The 13,688-nt window shown below is 45.3% G+C and overlaps 2 protein-coding genes across 5 annotated transcripts in view; one reads left to right on the top strand and one right to left on the bottom strand.

The window, feature by feature from the left end:
• Positions 1-13,688, top strand: part of LOC118646898 — a 260,967-nt gene that overhangs the window by 30,417 nt on the left and 216,862 nt on the right. For 2 of the 3 annotated variants that reach the window (XM_036290808.1, XM_036290810.1), the window contains one exon: positions 12,265-12,336. In XM_036290808.1, the coding sequence (XP_036146701.1) occupies positions 12,310-12,336 (27 nt within the window). In that variant the 5' untranslated portion in view covers positions 12,265-12,309. Of the gene's footprint in view, positions 1-10,785; positions 12,337-13,688 lie in introns of those variants that run through there. The other variant, XM_036290809.1, reaches the window with a different exon arrangement.
• Positions 1-13,688, bottom strand: part of LOC105838102 (LIM domain only protein 3) — an 85,463-nt gene that overhangs the window by 7,850 nt on the left and 63,925 nt on the right. For both annotated transcript variants that reach the window (XR_003625656.2, XM_012683392.3), the window contains exon 5: positions 3,938-4,094. Coding sequence is in view for 1 of the 2 variants with exons in the window: in XM_012683392.3 (XP_012538846.1) it covers positions 3,938-4,094 (157 nt within the window). In the remaining variant the exon portion in view is untranslated. The remainder of the gene's footprint in view (positions 1-3,937; positions 4,095-13,688) is intronic.

Raw genomic sequence — 13,688 nt, 5'->3', positions numbered from 1 at the left:
TATTATTTATTTCACGTGATCCTCTACATTACGTTAAAAAAAAAAAATAAACAAAAGAAATAACGGGGCATTTTCTCAACTTATATAATTTTCAACTTCTTCAATTTATCGTTTCGATACGCCCGTCACGCGTATTTACTTCATCCCTGGACAAATGGATATTGAACACTGAGATCTAATAAAAGCGATGTTAAATCGAAAGTTTAATTTCGTCGAAATTAGTCGCCCGCATTGAACGAACTTTCAGGAATCTAATCGCCTGGAAGCAATATAGAGGACGTTGTAATACCTCATTCCCCGTACGAATCTCGTACTGCGCCCATTGATCCTCTTAAATTCTCATGTACCTTCCGTCTTGGCATTAGCATATTATCTCACCTCCGTACCCCTCTCCCCTATCCCTCTTGTCACAGTTCTCCTTTCTGGGGAGCACCTCGGCCCTCCGCTTTCCTCCGCCCTCCCCTCTGATTCGCGAAGGACTTCGCAGACACTCGAGAGTTTGTTTTAAAACTCAGATAATCGTTCCAAACTCTCGTCTCGTGTCTTTCTCTTTCTCGTTCTTACCCCGTGTCTATATTTCCCCCGCTCACGTTTTCCCCTTTCAGCCCTCTCACTGCCGTTCCACCGCCAAATCCCAAGGGGGAAATTAGACCGAAATAAAAGTTCTCGCCAATTTTTAAGCGCGTTACACTTGTCTCGAAGGAGGATGAGATTGCGCAGCTCGATCGAAGATCTCTCCCCGTCGAGAAACGGAGCTCTAAAGCTTCACGAGTCTTTTCGCCGTCATTACTATTTGCGGAGCAACGGCGTTTTCCTTTAATTAATTTTCTTCTGGAGAGACGATAATGTGCTGTAACGTCTTCTCAACTTCTTTATCTTGGAATTATTTTCGGATATCAAATATTGATCTTTTTATCGGTGCACAAATTATTAATTATATCCATGCAATAAAGAATTCTACGACGCCTGCGTAATAATGGGAAAACACAATTGATTTTGACGCGATTTTTGTGTATAAAACTCGTGTGCCAACGTGCGTACGATAAAGTTTCAATAGGTCGACCATGATATCGGAAGTGATCCGTCATCCGTCTCCACCGAGACAGAACTCGATTGTCGATGCTGACGGCTGAAGGCGGTCCAGTCTCGCCTCTTCCTTTCATCCCGTCGTCGCCCCCCCCCCTCTCCTCTCGGCTCACCCCCGGATCAGGCATACTCGAGTTATTCGTAAGCAACACTCCCCGGCATTATTCGCCAAAAGCGCGCTGGAGCCGTCCTTCCAGGGCGGCTGAGAAAGATTGGGACAGCTGTCTGTTCTCAGGCAATCAGAAAAACTACCTTCCTACCTTCCCTTCCTACCTTCCCACCATCCGTCGACGGTACTTTGCCGCCCCCGACGAGCCGCAGCTTAAGGAGAGTACAAGGGTGGCAGCTGCCTCCAGGACGAGCACCCTCTTCGCGGTTTTTAAGAATCTTAACGCCTTGCTCCCTTCTTCCTCTCTCTATACATCTTTTTTTTCCGTCTCTCTCTCTCTCTCTCTCTCTCTCTCTCTTTTGTACACTTTATAGGTATTCTCAATTTTGTCCTTGCATTTTATTAGACTGCCGAATCTAACTAGAGAGCCCGACATTTTCTTCTTTCGGGGATGATATTTGGGATTAAAAGATCAATTTTAAGTCACATGTTATCGCGTGACGTTTCGGCTCGCTCATTCACTTTGCGATGCAATATATTTGCGAGTCGTCATATCCAAGACAAAAGTGTGCAACGCATGTGTTAATTTCTCTCATTTAAATGCAAAATGTGAAACGACCCTCGGTCTAGCTGGTAAATATCTTGAGTGTTCTCTCTCACCGCGATCGAAGATATTCACGCTCCAGGAACGAGATGTCAAGAGGGATCCATCAGGCTTTAGCGTAATAGATGCGCAGACGACATTAGCATGCCACGCCGATTATTGGCATTAGTCTGCCATCCCGTTATTTCGCACACCGGTCATTTATAACCCGTAAACCCTCCGAGCGAATCGATATTGCGTGTGAAAGCTGTTGGATCGCGCAATATCGCGGAATACACCGCGGACGTGCCAATTTTTCCCGATTGACGGTACCAGAAATTTACCAGGAAGTAAAAAAACAAGCAACAACAACAGCATCGATTTCCCCGTGTCGGGCAGTAAAAAAAATATCTCGTATTAATTAAAGCTACGCGTCCCTTATCGCTCGGGGGAGTCGGGCGAGTTCACGAATTTTATTTTAAGACGCGAGACGCCGCGGTAGATTTACGCGCGCCTTAGTGTCCCTGAAAAATGTTTAATACGATACACCCCTACGTTCACGTGTGAGCCGATATTTCTTTAAACATTGTTGTAAGCGACGTGCCACACGCACGCACGCACGCACGCACGGCCCAGGAATAGAGTCGCAAGGGTTACCAACCCCTGAATTACACGCAGCTCGCTCGCGAGGGCGGCTAAGGGTAGCGAATTTGCATATTATAAGTAGTACACGTTACCGAGCTTGATATCATCGGAACGGGGACCTCGTTATTCTGTGCATGCGTACGATTCTAGCGTGCGACGAGCATCTACGGCCGCCTTCGTAGACCGAGACCGTCCCGAAAGTTCAAACCTTCCGCGACGAAACTTTACCGCGGCTCGTTAACGATTTTCTAATAACCGGGGACGGTGGCGAGAGCGATATTATTAGCAGCGATTGCCGATGACGTATTCAACAACTCAATTTTCGCGAGGGAAACTCATTTCAGATTTTCACGCGAAAGGAATTTGTGCAATCAGACTTTTATTCATTATTTTGAATGTAAATGAAATACATAATGAGAAATTCTGATATTATAATAATAAAAGAGATTCCTTTTTTTTTTGTAATTCTTATCGCGTCATTATTTTCAAGTAAATGTCGCGAATTAGAATACGTGACAAGTTATTGCGCAAGGAAGACGGCGGAATTCTCGCAAGACGGCACCCGGATTAAATGGATAGGCTCCTAAGGTCGAGTGGGACGTGGTCCTTCGTGCGGCAGGAGCTTAAGATATTGTTTCGAAACAACGCTGTTGCCTTAGGATAATCAAGAAGACTTAATCCCAACAAGCTTAACGCCGATGAGTTCATAATTCTGGACGTTCCTGCTCGCGAAAATCGTCTCCCTCTCTCCCGTCGCTGCTCTCGCCATCTGTCCCTCATTGCCGCAGTTTTATACTATTTTCACTTCAATTATTTTAATTAAGTACATTAAATATTCCTTTTTTTTATTATTTATTCCTGAAAGAGAAGTTTACTTGCAACGTTTTCCTTCTTTTTGAGTCTTTCTATTCTCTCGCGCCGTAAAAGTTCTATTTTCTTATCGATTGCTGAAAAATTCGTGTTTATGAAAAAAAGTGTGCGATGATCTTTCATAGTTTCGCGAAATAGTTCTCGGGGAGCGACTAACGATCCCCGTGGGGAGTAAATTCTTTCGCACGTTCCGCCTCCGACGGAGTAGCAGCGAATCGTTAAGGCATGCGACGAGGCTTGCTTAACGGGCAGAGCTTAATTAATAAGGACACGCGATATCCTAACTCGTAAGACGATGGTAGGATGATAAAGCATAGCTGAAGCCCCGGGGGAGTCCTTTGTTGTCGAGAGGGTCAGAACGGGCGACCTGCCACTTTAACCCGCCTTAAGGGGGTTGCGCCTTGAGGAGTTCGAAGCCTTTTGCGAGTTTGAAACCCGATGGCCATGGCCCAGAGAGGAAATTCCACGATGCACTCTACTGTATCTTATATATTGGAGTCATCTCATAATGAAAATTCGTCGTACTTTCGATAGACGCGATTTTTTGTACAATAACGCGAACCCGCGGCTCGCTCTATTGTCACGCGCAAGCGATAATTTCGCAATTGACAGAAGCAGACGCAAATTCTTTTTCTTTCTCTTACCTGCGGCTGAAGGTGCGTCACTTGTCTCTTGATGTGTGCCAGGGTCGCGGTTGGCGGCGGATGTAAAGCCATATTGGCGAAAACCAATCTCTCCTCGTAATCGTACTCGCAGAGGATCTTGTTATCACAGAGATAAAATCTGTCGCCCACGCAAAATCTGCAATCAGAAATTAAATTTTGTTTACGTTAAAATTAGGCTGTGAAGATGTATGATTTCTGCAAAATTGACGTCATATCTGGAAAGTCAGGAAAATTAGTGTGGCGAATGCAAAACGCGAAGACCTTTTCGTTATCATGTCGATTCGCAGCAGCGTTTAGAGGTGGCGGGGAAAGAGGTATTCCGTTTACGAGTCGCGCGAAATCGACAGAGCGGTAAAACGTGCTAATTCCTTTTAAGGTTATTTTCCGTCCTGCGCGCCGCCGAAGGAAATTGCTAGAAAATAAAAACAAGCGGCGAAACGCCACCCCTCATTCACTTCCTCCGACGGCTTCCAAGACTCTTAAATGTAAATTTTCAGTCGATTCGCACAGACATCGTGCTCAGATTACCGCGATTGGAAATCTGTGCAGTTTTCTCCCTCCTTATACACACGACACTTCTCTTCATTGCTGCTAACGCTTTTTAAACGATGATGCGCGTTAGAAAATCTTCAAAAGTTTACGCGCCAGTTTCGACGTTTGTCCAAATGTCAACGAATAAAATCAGAGAGAAGGAGAGAGACACACACGCCGGAGAGTGTATTTTAAAATTCAGCGTATAAAAGTCTCCGGGATTTCGGAGTAATCCGACACGATATACATACCGCGCTGCACGCGGATTTCAGGACGGAACGCTGTGGCGAAGGTACCGAACGTGCTCGGTTTGCGATATCAGAGAAATAAGGTTGCCACCGAGGGTTATACGCATCGACCAACTGTCGCCCCCGCGAAGGGGCGGGCGGGCTGGCGGGGCCTTTAAAATCAAAGATTTCACATTTTTCGTTTTTATTGCCGGTTTAAAAGTCAATTTTTTCTCTACCGCGCCCCTTCTTCGCCGGTTGGGGGGGGGGGGGAGGCAGGCGTTCGCATAAAAGGACGTTACGCCGGAAATGCTAAAGAGCCCATGAAAGCGGCGGCGGGGGGGGGGGGCGACCGGCGCGTTACGAAAGAATCGAAGATCCACGAGGGACACGAAAATCGTTTTGCGTCGCGGGATCCACGGGAAATCTTGAAAATTCCCGTCAGGCGCCGGGGACATCACTCTCCGGACGTTATACATGCCGCGTGTTATATCGATCGCGATATGACGGGCGTGTTCGCGCGATTTGTCTTGCGGAAGAGCTCGCGGAACTTGGTGCCGTGGAGTCTTTGGGACACGTCGGGTCCCTCGGATATCATTAATGTAGAGCGTGTAGACCATTCGGCGAAAATCGACCCTCTCTTTATTTCTTATAAGGACGCCACGGGCATCGCTACATTATCTTTAATTTTATATCATTTTTTATCCCCGAACGATCCAATAAAGTAATAAAGAAAACGTCTTCGACTTGTTTTACAATGTTATAACATCTTTCTTTAAATATCACAATTTTCTCACGTAATTTTGCGATTGTTAAGCATTTAAAAAAGTGTATAAACTTTATAAAAACTATGAAAACCACAAAGGAAAAGAGTCGCGCCTCGGGCTACTAACGATATTTATCGACGAAACGAGCGACTTTCCGTCGAAGACGTCGTCGATGAGCCGTGTAAACTCCACGCCAGTGCAAATGTCGGGGTAAAACGCGTACACCGTTCGTAATTCACCGGTGAATAATAAAAGCATTTTTTGAGGGTGGTCGCCGAAAAGGGGGGGGGGAGAGGTAGGGAAGTACATTGGCTACATACGGCCATTGCGTATTCAACGGATGTGCTGTCCCGCGCACGGGATCCTGTTTGGGTTTTATGTCTGGGATTTCTCTGTCGAGTGGTTTATACCGGCGCTTATGTAAATGCAGACGTGATTTTTTTCAGCACCTACTACGAGCCACCTGAACGAGCGCACTCCGGTACATTTGTAGCATTCGAAACGAGCCGGTCGGCCGACGTCGCCTCCTTCCGAGAGGACCATGAAATCGCAATGAGATTCTACGACGTACGTCGGCCGTATCCGGCGTAGTCTGCACTCCTTTTTCCGCCGAACTCAGCGGCGCGTCTCCGCGGACACCGGCAATTTGCATGTCGACGAAATTACGGGGTTTTGCTGAAATTATATAAAAATTTCACCAAATACAGATCTGAAGATAATCGTGTTAAACTGTTAAAATAATTATTAATTAAAACGCTCAAACTGATTATCAGAATGTCAAAGTTTTTTGCAACATTGCTCATCACGCTCATCATAATATAATTATTTCTGATGATTTAATTAAATTATCTTCAGATTGGTATCTAATTGTATAAATTTTTAGGTAGACTCATCGAAATTATTTCCGTGTAGAATCGCTTATTTGAGTAAATGTATCAATGAACAGTTGCTTGATCATCTGCTATTTTTCTTCAAAAGTGACTATTGTAGTAAACAAAAGATATTTATGATGCTCAATGTAAATGAAAACAAACGAGATATGATTGAGATTGATAAACGGATTCTGCTATAAATACAGGTTTACAGCTTCGTAACGGAGTATCAGTTATTTCGTATAATTTCGATTTTGTTCACCGCCGTTAAAGATTTTCGCTATCCCGTCATTGATTCGGAAATATAAATACGAAGAGTTACACATGCATCAGAGTTTACGTTGGAGACTCGATTTAAAATAGTGAACGGCGATTCTATATTCAGCCTGATTGCCGACGGTATAATTGAACTTAAAATATCTGCCCGCGATCAGCGCGTGAGCCCGCGATGTCTCGATCGATAGCCGAGTGTGGGTTAATCGTAATATATAAATAAGCTTGTCACTCTGATTTCGGCGAAATCAGAACGTCGTCGGGGAGCCGAGGCGCTCACATTAATGTTCTCGTACTACGGTACAGGTTTAGCGTTTACCCGATTGCGCCTAATTAAGTAATTTAATTAATGATGTTGAATGATCCTATGTCTCGTGAAGGAAGCTCAATGCATCTTTAAAACACGAAGCTTCAGCTTGGAATCTCCGCGCACCGATTTTCTCTACGAATAATCGGATAATATAATCTAACTGCGAGATAGCACTGTTTTAGATGATTTTTGACACGGTACACACAGACATCTCGTTTCGCGATAATAAAATGAACGAAAGGGGAGACGAAAGAGAAAGAGAGGAGTCACACCGTGTGCGATCGGAACGTGTAACCACCATAAAAAGCAATGCGCCCTCGTAACGGGGTACGATAAGTACCCCGCCACGGAACAAAATCGATCCCGGGGGCAGCTTCGAATCATGCACCATAAAAAGGAACATTACGGGACGTAGGTGCGAGAGGAGGTGGGGGGGGGAGGAGGAGTTTCGACCGAGCGACAGGGAAGAACGATCCTTTATAATGGTGTCGTGATTTCGCGTCTAGATACGCGTCTATATTTCGCCGATAAACGCCGCTTCTGTAATCTCCGAAACCCTAAACGTTCGAGGCATTAGTACCGCCGGTCGTTTTCGGAGCTTCATGTCGCTTTCATACCTCTGGCGAGACGAAAATCAAATGACTTTATTTCAATCCGACGTGGATTAGGAGAAACAAACGCGCTCTGTAGTTTACAGTGATCATTATAATTTAAACGGTAATATAAGGTACGAACGAGCATCGATCTGTGCGATGTTTCAACAACGCGAGTGAATGCGACATTTGACGGAGATATGTATATAGTGATTATTATAGATTTCATTGAATTAAAGAACGAACGGGGATAGTTTCCACGTTGGAATTTATAGAATGACATAGAGCTTCTTTAGGTGCACGGTGCGCACGTACAGTGTGAGTATTGGTGTATGTGTGCCAGAAAAATCACGATTTATTAATAGAACTACGTTTCTAAGCGTCGGAAGATCTCGGGCAGACGATCGAAACGCGTTTCTCTTGTCGCTGCTAAGTCGAGAGAAAACCTCCGAGATTCGTCGGCAAACAGCGCGAGCTCCGCAACATGGGACGGGGAAACCCCAAAACGGCAACACTTCGGCGGTAGTCAAGATCGTAGGGAGGGCTGGAGGTTTGCTTGAAGCCGCAGAGGGTCGCGCGGAATGAATTTCGTACTCGCGATCGCGGAGTCCTCTCCAAGAACAAAGGAGAGAGAAAGAGAGAGGGCTCTGGATCGAGGTAGATAGGTGTGTATAGGTGTGTGTGTAGATAGACAGAAGGGGGGGAGAGAGGAAAATGTCTGTACTGCCGGTAGTTGGTGGTGCTCGTACTCAATTTGCATCAAACTATGAAGAGACAGACACCAACGACCGCCCTCTCGTCGTCCTCGTCCTTCCGCCCCCCCTCCCCTCCTCTCAGGACCCCTATCCCCGAGGTTGCCGCTCTCTAACACCTGATGGTGCCGCGCCCCCGTCCTCTCTCGCGCGACGCCCCGCAGCCGAGACTAACGCGTTTAGCAGAGACTCGAACCCCTAATCAGATCTCCCGACGGCAACGGGGCTTTCTAAGGTGCCGCTAAGTGTGAAGTTAATGGAGTCAAGACGTCGCGCCGAGACGCAAAACTCTCGCCGCGCGCGCGCGCGCGGCTCCAAATTCGAGGATATTCTTTATTCATCCCCATGCTCGACTAGCACGAGGGATTTTCTAGCAGCCCTTGCATTTTGCCAATCGTTGCTTTTTTCGCGAGTAAGGCATATCGCGTTTTTTTTTTTAAATTACACCTCGCATTTTAAAGCGAGCTTATCATAGACATCTTTGTTGTCACGAGATTTATTATTATTCAATTGAAACTTACGTATATGTGTACGTATACATTTAATTGAATTATTTCCTCCGTAAATCGGGATCACGATGAAAAATCCACGGCGCCCGTCAGTCGACGTTTATGACTGCACCATTGAACAGTCACCTCCCGGTTCCCCGGCGCTCGCGCGACGCGCACTTTGTCGCGATAATGGCTGCTTACCTAGCGCGTTCTCCTGTTAATTAATTCAGACTGTCAGGGTATCGGGGAAACCGTGGCGCGCTAATTCGATCAGCAGTGAATTCGCTCGCTCCGGTGGCGGCGAGGAGGGCTCTCTCGCCCGTCAGGCTTCCGGGGAAGTACGAGGAGGAGAGCCTTCGCTTCCACGACGGATTTGCTCCGCAGACAGTTGACGTCGCTATCTAAATGTCACTCCAGAAGCGTGTCGGAATGCCACTCGATAACACAAAGCGGCAGGGCGCGCCGCCGCGCCGCCGTCGCCGTCTCGAATCACGTCTCATTGTCCGACGTGCGCGATCCGCGATCGCATCCGCGCGCGGAACGATGGACGGATGCCGAGGACTTCCGCGCCGCTATCGCGCGCGCGGCGTAGGCGTCGTTTGAACAAGATGCGCCGGGGAGAATATCTTGCGCGTGTCATTCTCGACAAGGTGAAATTCCGATGAATGAATTACGGCCCGCCGTTGTACGAAGCCACGATATTCGGAATGAAAGCTCGGGAAAAATACCGACAGTTTTCTCATTGTTTAAAATCGTTGAAATTAAGCTGAAGTCTTGAAAAAAATTCGAACAAGGAAATTAATTAATAAATGCTCGGGAGAGGAAAGAGAGAGGAAGAGAGAGAGAGAGAGAGAGAGAGAGAGAGTGAGTTAAATGTATTTGCCTGTTTCTAACATTTTTTAATTTCTCGAATTGTTCATAAGGCATGATCAGTTTCTGTTTAACGATTAATAATTTAATCACAAGGTCGAGTATTAATTTAGCTATGTGTGTGAATATTTTCATTATTTATTAACCGCGATATATTACTAATTATTTAATAATTACATTTACTAATCACTTGATTGCTTAGCAAACATAATCGATATCCATTAATTTGATTACATATTTAGCCAATTTTGCATTGTACTAATTTGTAAAATAAGGATTGTTACACATAATATTCGATTTTTAAATTAAAATGCGTTTCCAGCTTAAGGAAAGATTGCTTCTGTTAATATTTCCTCATAGATTACGAATGTAGATTATGATTCATCTCATTGACGATTATCCATGTAATTGTCTTGACAATAAATCAATTACTGTCCAACACCGGTATAACGCAATGCGGTGTGGCATCGCGCCTAAGCCGAAACACTTTGTCTCGAAGGTGACGTGGGGGTTTACTTTCCGCGCTGGTCGCAGGGCACGCTCTCGCAAAGCTGGCGCGCGGAAACGCGGAGAAATCATCGCCATTAACCATTCCGGCCGAGCGTTCAACCGTAAAGCACGCGGAGGGAACATTCGTCTTTCTATTAATTTCTGCGCGGCGCGAAATTACGCGCGTCGGCCGACCCCTAAGCCATATTAATATCGTAGATTACGAAGGAAATTAAGACAGCGATGGGTCGCAGATACCGCGGCGGGACTAGGCGTTGTTCCTTTGTTACTTACGGCGAAAGGGTTGAGCCGTCGAGGACCGTTGAATCGTGCCCGCTCCGTATCTGCGCGCGCGGTTGAGAATGGCGCCCCGTAACATTGGCTGATTAAAAAAGCGCAGCGGGACTCTAATAGTGTCGCCGCGAGATATTAAGACGGAATAAAGTAACAGAAAATACATGCGCGGAGACGTCACTCGCGATTTTAAAATGCTCACCCTAGGAAAAAAGATTGCCCGAGTCAAATAAATATTTTGTCAGTAATATTTAATTATTGTAATCAAACTAATACTTTAAACATAATATTTTCTACAAGTAATATTTACTTGATTGAAATAAACATGTTATTTGAATAAATTATTCGAATAGTATTAATAATATAGTAGTCTCTTTTATCAGCGATATTTTATCAGCGTCTACTTGCGACAATTACAAAGAGTACAAGATTTCCATAAATGGACAAGAGAGTTTCGCTTTAAGAATTAGGGAATTTTTTTGCGTAATGTGACGAAATTTAAGAAAAGTAATTCTAAAAACACAAGTCGATATTGCGATGTTTATTAAATACCTCGGTGCTCGTAGAGACGATCGTATATAGCTTCGAAATTACATCGCGTTAGGTAACGATGCTGGTTTACTGTGCCGGGATTTAAATAACATCGCTTTTAGGGATCCGAAGGTGACGCGAACAATCATTATCCCGTGTTGTAGTTTGTTCGAACGACTGTTCTCATTTATGGCGCCATCGAGCTCGCGGCAGTGCGCATCGATACGATCGTGCGCCGATAAGAACATCGTGCGGTTAAACATTATGCCGATCAGTCGGGTCTATCTCGCGCACGCCGAGCAACGTCTTCTTCTTCTTCTTCGCTCGAGAATCGATTACCGTCACTCCCCCCCCCCCTCTCCTCGCAACGGCAGAAAAACTTTCAAGACGCGGCGGAATCGCATCAAAGATTATTTCCGCCAATAAAACGGAAGTCGAGTCTCGGTCGAGAAGGTACTCCGTGAATCGCTCCGCGCGGCATAACAAGACGGGGACGACGGTGAAAGTCGGATTGAGGGGAGGGGGAGGGAGCGGTTAAGGGCTGTCTAAGGGGTGGCTCATAGCGAGAAGAAGACGTGGCAAGGCTCGGCAATAAATCTACGGTCGCCCGGAGCGAGTACTTATCGGTTCGCCAGGATCGCCGGCGACGATCACGAGTCGCGTGAGATCCCCGGCGGGCTCTCGTCTTCTTCAAATTGACGTTCGCAGTTCGAAGCGAGATCGAAATCTGACGTAACGAGCCGCCACGGCGACGTTCTGTCGGATACTCGCGCGGGTACGCGTATCAGCGCGCGGAATCGAGCAAGGGTGAAATGGAGTTTCGGATAAGTTAGCCTTTCCACCAACATCATTCACGATAATGAGACATTAATCTCGTGTGATTGAGATCTTTGCCGGCTAATGAGATAGAACGCAATAATAGAGCGGCGACTTTATTTATTGTATTTTTAATACACGAAAACACAGATCTGAAAATAATTATACTAAACAATTACAAGAATTATATTGAACGTATTTAAGCTGAACGTGCTAGAATATCAAACTTTTTTGCTTAATATTATTATGAGCGTCTTATGTAATTATTTTGATGACCCAACAAATTACTATCTGATTCGTATCTAGCCAGATTTTTATTTACCGCAGTAAAATCATTCTTTCCGTGCAGAAATTATGCTGTGCAAATTTTAGTGATAACAATCTGTAACAGTGATATTCTGTATATTAAATATGTTATCAGTAATCTTTTTTCTAAATGTCAAAACTGTTATTATTATCAGTGTCTTGTATAATTATCATGTTCTCGCAGGTGTGCGCGTGGCAGATACAGCGGGTCGACGTCGGCAAAGTCCGGATGGCAGCACGAGTACGTCGGGCCACGGTGAGTCGGATTAAATATGACTTACGGGTAGTAACTTAAGTTCTCTTGTTGGCGTTATACGTGACTGCTCGTGTAACGTAACCGACCGCGCGAACTTCAAGGCAGGGCGAGGCCCTTGGTGCGTGTAGTCGGATCGGAGGGTAAAGTTACCATATCGCGCGCGTCCGTGTAGTCGTGACCGGCGGGCATTGTCAAGGTTTCGTTCGGGCCAAGTTTGCCTGCCCCCGTGATTTCACTCCGGGCGGATTCGCCCGGATTATCGTCGAGGTGCACTCGGGAGAGAACTTGAAGCGCAGGTTCTACAGGAATACTTATCGGGGGGCTATTGATTGGTACCGCCAATATTACTCCTTCGTCGAATATTATCGGATTACATCTCGACCTGACGTCGTTATTATTTTTAAGACGCAGACGTAATACCTAAAATTATAGGGAAAACTTGGATAGCGTGACACATTTCTTGAAATGTCGCGATGTCGATCGCGCCTAATTAATTATTAATTCTGTCAATTAGTGCCACGAGTACTTTCGCCTCGTTGAATTATGTTTAACGTCCGGTCGTGATTGGATGATGGCCGAGCGTGCTATGAATTTTGCAACAATTTGGTATGGCGTTGTCAACGATCTTCGTTTCGCATCAAACGCAAGGGAACACTGAACGAAATGTATACAGCGAAGTGTACGGGACATTTAAAAAGCGTTGATTCAATTTTACGCTCAAAAGCGAGGCTCGCTGCCCTCGATCCATAGCCGAGCGCTGTGGATGACAGGGATACCGGTGGTGGTGTTGACGTCCCTATTATTCGACCGGAAAATATCAGAACAAGTTGCGTAATCCCGCGAGGAAATATCTGACCGTCTCAATCTTGGCTGTATCACTCCCGAATTTTTTCATTTTAACATAATCGCAAATCGATTTCCCTTTGACTTATATTTCCTTTTAATATTTTATTTTTATCAAATTTATTTGAAAAAAGATAAAGTCACACGTTAATGTAATTAAGCGAACAAAAACGTAAGTAGCTTGACATAGAAAAGAAAATATTCGTATCAAGACGTTATTTAGAAAACGGTTGCTCAAAAGACAAGAAGCTGAATCTATGGCGGGCTTAATCAACAAATTGGTCCCCCAAGGATCCTCAGTCTTCCGGCGCAATGCCGTGAACACGCATAATTCAAAGTTGCACGGACCGCAGTCTAATTATTCAATCTTGTCGAGCGAGTTAGCTCGCAGAAGCTCGCTGAAAACTTCGAATTCCGTTAGTATATTCGCGAGATCGCGTTAGTATGCGCGAAAGCGAGAGAAACCTCCGCCCTGGATAAAGATATCGATAATATCGTTAATTTTGCTC

This window comes from Monomorium pharaonis, chromosome 8 (genome assembly GCF_013373865.1).
Source record: "Monomorium pharaonis isolate MP-MQ-018 chromosome 8, ASM1337386v2, whole genome shotgun sequence".
Lineage (NCBI taxonomy): Eukaryota > Metazoa > Arthropoda > Insecta > Hymenoptera > Formicidae > Monomorium > Monomorium pharaonis.
Note: the sequence above shows the minus strand (reverse complement) of the source record. Positions and strands in the feature narration are given on the sequence as shown.